The following is a 6,805-nucleotide window of genomic DNA, read 5'->3' as shown; positions in this document are numbered from 1 at the left end:
TTAAGACTTGCGTGATATGAGATGAACTTTTAGAATCCAGATCTTTTTCGGATTTAAAAAATTTGAGCTTAGGAATTAAATAATTCAGGCAGTAGGTGGTGGAAAGGATCTGGGTTTGAACTTTTATATTTCAAAAATATTTTAGGAGGGATCTCTGAAGTAGGTGATGGAACGTTCAAAGATATATTAAGGTCATCATGTATTTTAATTTTCTCATACAACGTTGCATGATTAGTTTAAAACGTCAATACCTACATAGAGAATAGGTGATTAAAAACTAGTTTGGGATTGCTTACATGCTCTTAAAAGCAGCTTTTTTAAAAAAGTTAGGGCCTTAATTGTGTTTAGTAAATAAAAAAAATGTTTTCTTTTTTCATTGGAGGCAGGTAAGTTTTATATTGACAATCTCACCTCCCATCTTTCTTTTGCTAAAGCACTGTCAGCACTATAGTTTACTAAATTGTTTTTCACCGCTCTTTATTCTCACAGCACAGCAGACGTTATTTTGAAAAACAACACAATAACCCCAAACTAGCCTAAGAGACCTTAGATGGGAATGACTTGCAGACAGAATAAGTCCCACATGAAACACATTACGTAGGGTTGTTAACATGTCATAATCTAGAAGACTCTAATGAGGTTTGCTAATGCTAACTATTTTGCAGCACGTAAACAATCTGTTAATCACTAATGATTGCATGTGCCATTTGTTAACTAATTCTTTATGGTTTTTTAGATCTTAGTCTTAATCATAGATCTTAGATTTAATCAAAATCTTAATTCATTTTCCCTTGACTACTAGAAAACCAAGTCGATGTGACAAAGATATAAAGTTGGCAGAGTAATAATTGAACTCGCCCGAGGTCAAATAATAAAGCATTGCCTCGGAGAATAACTTACATACACCCGGGATAATCATCGCTCTTCCTATCTCCTTCATCACGTGACAGAAAGCATTCATCTTCGAGAGGAAGCCTTGACACAGTTATCACAAGGATTGGAACCATACTTGCAGGCATTTTCATCAAAAGACTCTCCGAAGTGTTTGAGTAGCATTTGTCTCCGGCATTGAGTCTGAAAAATCATCAAACCAAAGAAACCGACCACATTTTCCATAAGTGCACATGATTATATAAAAAAGCTAGATTATACGTCTTTCGTTACGAATTAATCACTTGATTTTTTGAAGTTTCTAACCTTTAATTCACAGTACTCTTGCATTTTCTGAGCTTGAGCCATAGATGTCTTGAAACTTTGGCTCCTACATCCTTGACCGTTACGTAACATGCATACAACCCGGCTAAAATCCTTCTTCTGGTATAGGACAATGCATACTGCAGGAAGATCATCTCTACCAGCCCTTCCAGATTCTTGGTAATAGCTTTCTACTGATTTGGATATCGTATTGTGGATAACGAAACGCTGTACAAAAGGAAAAGGGAATAAAGGGATCATTCAACACAAAGTGCAGGTTTCCAAATGACCAGATCAGTACTTTCAAAATCACATAAAAGAGTCGGAGAAAGAAAATGCAAAGGTTAATAGGACTTACGACATCCGGTTTGTCAATTCCCATCCCAAAAGCAATTGTGGCGCATACGATTTGAACCTCTCCTGTGTACCATTTCTTTTGCACAGCAACTCTTTGGCGAGCAGCAATCCCAGCATGATAATATGCTGTCTTGATCTTAAATTTTTCATTCAAAAATTTGGATACCTCAACACATTCACTTTTTGAAAGGCAGTATACAATTCCGGACTGGTTTTGGAAACGACTCCTCAGTAGCTCTCCAAGCTGCTTCTGTGATTCCTTGGTCTTACCGATGACTTCATATTTCAAGTTGGGCCTGTCAAAACTTCTTTCGAGGACAAGAGCATGTGGAATTCTTAAAGCTTTTAAAATGTCCTGCAATGCATCCATACAAGCATTTTTACTTCAGAACATACAGCAGAAACAAATTCACTCTGAAAATCATCCTACCTCACGAACAGAATGAGTTGCTGTGGCAGTTAATGCCATCACTGGAACATCACGGAATATCTGCTTAAGACATCCTAATCCCCTGTAATCTGGACGGAAATCATGTCCCCATTGGCTGCGAAGCATGATGAAGAATATAAAGAATTATTACCAAAACACTCTTATTAGATAGTATAATAAGAGTGGCATAACTTGATGTGGTTTGTTTAAGAACACCGTAAAAAAAATTCATATGATGAGTAGTGACCCATACACCAGACATTTGTAACATGACCTAACCACTTTAGCTACCCACCAGAAGGTGGACAGCCCCCAAGCTAAAACTCCCCTGATAATGCTGGAAAGAATTCAACTATAACCAAAACAAACATGCATACGAGTAACAAAACACAGGACATACCTTACACAGTGCGCTTCATCTACAACAAATCCTGCTAGCTGCCCCTGTGATTTAGTCCAAGCACTATCTAAGCTTGATACATAAAAGTTTTTAAAATCTGATGCAAGCATTCATGGTAACAGTACAATCAGTCAGTAACCTTAGAAACCTCACCTTTGAATGCAGGCATTTCAGGGCATCAAGAAAAGTAGGGTTACCAACAACTCTCTCAGGAGTCACATACAAAAGCTTGCATGATGGTTTATCTTTCCTGGAAACAAGAAAATGAAACATAAACATAACAGACGAATCATCAGGTAATCAAATAATCTAAGATATAAATTTAACAATAATAATCATATGGTGTGTGAAAAATTATTACTGGAAACAAATTGCCCGAAGAAACAATCAAAAGCATATCTTAAGAAAATAACAATCATGCATGCAACCCCCCACAAACAGTTCTTGTCAGTTGTAAATAAGGTATAAGTGAAATTTGTAAGGAGAAACTTTCTGCTTAAAGAACAAGAAAAGTTCCTTATTTTATCGTCCACAGAAAAGAGAAGAAAACAAAAAACCTTACCTGAGCTCTTGGAGGACAGCCGCTGCTTGGGAAGCGGTTTGTTGAGAATTCAAAAAAGTTGCTGGTACACCGAATTTGAGGTTCAGCGTTACTATCTGATCCTGAATAAGGGAAAGCAGTGGAGATACAACAATTGTCACACCCGGTTTCAGGGTCGCTGGAAGCTGTGCAAAACACCGAAATATAAATAAAATCAGTGACTTGAACGAGTCATGAATCATAACAACTTTCAAGATTACAAACAGATCAACTAAGCAAAGTGTTGCAGTTATAGCTGTAAGAGAAGAAACCTGGTAACACAAGCTTTTGCCCCCTCCAGTAGGCATTAGGATAAAGCAATCTCGCTTTTCCATAGCCGCTTTACATGCTTGATGCTGCAAGGGTCGAAATACCCTATTACCAAATATTACAACATTGGCTAGCTCAGCATCATCCAAAGCCTGTAATTCTTCATAACTAAGAGTTTTCACTTCATCTTTTGACACTCGGGTGCACTGCTTCTTACTAGAAATTGTTGGAACTGAATCTCGACTAATGGTGCTTTTGCAATCCTTCCAACACAAACAAATTCACTATCTTGAAAATTATAGTTCCTCAAACATTAAAGACGATGTAGCCATGACTAACAATGAACTAGGTCTTACCACTGAAGAGGGATTCGATCCAACATTTTTTCTCACTGGAGTTCTAAACTCTAATTCCTCACTATCACTAGAATCCAACACCATAAAATTTGGGTATTCTTCACGTTCGGGTGAATCTTCTACCATGTTGATATTGTCTCCATCATTATCTACTTCGACGCCATTCGGAATGTCTCTCCCAAACATGTTACTCAAAGCTCCACAAGCTTCAGATTCCATTGCTTGTATATCATCCCATTCTTCCGTGTCTTGCACAGATTCCGCCAGCGCCGTGAGATAATCATCGCCGCAGTGCTCCACGGTAATAAAATCCAGGCCATCGTCACCTAAACACAAGATCAAAGAACATGATGACCCAACAGTAATTTGGTCGAAATTTTAATCACAATTACTAAAATGATAAAATCTAATCATAATTATAACTGAAAATTATTACCCAACAGCATAAATACTTGAAAATTAAGAAAAATGCTTGTTGTTGCAGCATAATCCAATCGCATTTCTACCAAAACAGCACAAAATCTCAAAATTCCAAAAACCCACTTCGATTTCCCACTTAAATTAAACAAAAAAACAAAACCCACAAAATTATGCACCCATATAATTTATTTTATTCTATTCGAATTAGGAATTTCACAAAAAATAATAATTACGGAAACCGAAATGGGATTTGGGGAGGAGCAAATGAGTACCGTAGAGATTGACCAGACGATCCAAGCACTTGTTCGCCGATTCTTCATCGAACCCGGAATCGAGAGCTAAGCTCAGCAATCGAGCCTTCTCCACTTCCAGATCGTGACCGTCCATTCTTCTTCCTTCCTTCTGTTGATTAATCTCTTTGGTTGATTGGAATTGAAGGCTTGCTTAATCTCCCGCGCCAAATTTGCTTTGAAACCTAAAAATTTGCCGGCGGTCGATTATATAGGGGACGGCGAGAAGGCTTTATACACGATTATGGGCCTTCAAAAGGCCCAATTAAAAGCAGAGTGGGTCATTTTTTTCATAAAATTTTGTAGGCCCTAGTGATTTCTGTACACTTTTTTTTCTTAATTTTGAATAATTTATGTAATTAATATAATCATCATCTGACAGTCAGAATAATTCATGTGAATATATATATATATATATATTTAATACAACCAACATCTGACCATCAAAATAATAATGGTATTAAATACATGTAAGTATTGTAATCAAATCTGCTTATTTGTGTTTGGTAATTTTTGTTTCACTATTTCAATCCAAATTCTATAAAACAAAGAAAACGATTATTTCTCAATCGTTTTCTTTATACGCACACTTGATTTAAAATTATCCCTTGATTTTTCTATTTATGTGATCCTGAAGTCATAGATAAGCATGAGCCTGAGTGCGCAGACTGCATAGAAAGTAAAATTGTGTGCGGAAATCACTTTGGAAAAAAAAAAATGGTATTAAATACATGTAAATATTGTAATCAAATACGCTTATTTGTGTTTGGTAATTTTTGTTTCACTATTTCAATCCAAATTCTATAAAACAAAGAAAATGATTCTTTCTCAATCGTTTTTCTTTTTATGCACACTCGATTTAAAATTATCCCTTGATTTTTCTATTTATGTGATCCAGAAGTCATATATAAGCATGAGCCTGAGTGCGCATACTGCATAGGAAGTAAAATTGTGTGCGGAAATCACTTTGGAAAAAAAAAATGTATAAAAAAGCTAATACGGTATGGAAATCAATAAGATACAACAAGACATCAGTAATTCAACAATATATTACAAATTTTAAACAAATTAAAGGGATTTTTTTGGTCATAAATTAGGTAAGAAGGTTGAATCTCAAAGGGGTACAACTTTTCCATTGCATCCATGCAAATTTGCAATCATGAAAAACTTGTACATACGTAGAATAGATGCCGTATGTACGTACAAACGTACGTACACCATCCGTACACGAATTGAATGAAAAACTTGAACATTTAAGCTTTCAATGTCTTCAAACCGATCAAAGTGTTTCAAATGGTACGTACAATCTCGAGACATTTCTTCTTGAACCAACGGTATCCTTTCTTCAACGACCTCTTGACCTTCCCTTCGGCACCATACAACTTATACCTAGCCACTCGTCCTCTTCTCTTAATCTCCGGATCGTTCCACCACATTTTCAACGACTTCGTCGACGACGATCTCTCTTTCCTCGCCTTCGTCCCCCCGACCCGCACTTGAAGATCGCTGCATTGTCGTATTTTCATGGGGGGATTCGGATCCCATGACGGATGAAAATGTGACCTCCCCACGTACATTGTCTGGTTTTCGCTTAACCTCCTTACGTTCACCATCTCTAGGTTGTTCCGGCAGTCAGCAGTTACATACGAACGGTATCGAATCTCCTCCATCATCTCTCTCTCCCTCTCTGAAAAGATTTCTCTTTGAATCTTTTCGTGAGAGAGAGGGAGAGGGAGATAGCTCAGAAACTACGAGACAGCCGGTTAATTATGTGCATTATTAGGATTTTATTTTTGCCTTCTTAAATATTAAAGGGTGGTTAAGATGGTTGAACTTCCGGTTGGGATTTTGTTGGCCAACCTAAGTAAATTTAGATGGTTGAACGTTATTACTGTCCTGCCCCTGGAGAGTAATATTGATTTGTTATATTAAACAAGATTAGTGATACAAATAGTTTACACACCCCACTTCCTTCACATTACAAATCCCAATCGGTTGAAAAATCGTTGCTTTGTTTTGGGTTGTTTATAAGAAATTCTTTGGTCCACACCACGTCACCCCTGCGGCCCCCCATACAATGAGGAGAGCAACTTGGATGAGTACACCGTTATGGTAGTGTCTCAGTCCAGTAATACAATGTCACATTAATTTGATTCCACATAATATTGTGTCGTTGAAGTAAAACGTCATTATAGTAGTGTACCTGTTCCATCCAAATCCTTCTCCGCACTATGAGATGAGATCATCATATAAGCGAGGGAGACCCAAATACATGGAAGGTCTCAGCTATGTGACCAAATGGGTGACCTAGTCCACTTGCCGGACTCCAGAATTTCTTATTGTTGGAAGGATGTGCACAAGGAAAGTGATTTTTTGGGCACCTCTTTTCTCACTTACACATCTATGTTTATCTCTAACTTTTGAATTGAATAAATAAAAAAAAATAAAAATAAAAGGACGTAACTAAACAAGAGCGTGCAGAGTGAGAAAAATGCAGTACGAAGATCA

At 37.0% G+C, this 6,805-nt stretch overlaps 1 protein-coding gene across 1 annotated transcript; it reads right to left on the bottom strand.

Annotated features, from left to right (window-relative positions):
- Window positions 1–752: 752 nt before the first annotated feature.
- On the bottom strand, window positions 753–4,506 carry LOC103962291 (ATP-dependent DNA helicase Q-like 1). Its single transcript, XM_009374981.3, has 10 exons — window positions 4,280–4,506; window positions 3,588–3,913; window positions 3,234–3,494; window positions 2,944–3,107; window positions 2,535–2,631; window positions 2,382–2,425; window positions 1,982–2,096; window positions 1,553–1,906; window positions 1,198–1,422; window positions 753–1,074 (listed from the first exon to the last, which is right to left on the bottom strand). Exons 1-10 carry the CDS (start codon window positions 4,392–4,394, stop codon window positions 958–960), a joined length of 1,818 nt encoding a protein of 605 aa, XP_009373256.2. The 5' UTR covers window positions 4,395–4,506; the 3' UTR covers window positions 753–957.
- Window positions 4,507–6,805: the final 2,299 nt, after the last annotated feature.

Source organism: the organism of the source record quoted next, unplaced genomic scaffold (genome assembly GCF_019419815.1).
Source record: "Pyrus x bretschneideri cultivar Hongxiangsu unplaced genomic scaffold, Pyrus_bretschneideri_v1 Contig48, whole genome shotgun sequence".
NCBI lineage: Eukaryota > Viridiplantae > Streptophyta > Magnoliopsida > Rosales > Rosaceae > Pyrus > Pyrus x bretschneideri.
The sequence above is the reverse complement of the archived record's forward strand: the minus strand, read 5'-3'. Positions and strand labels throughout refer to the sequence as shown.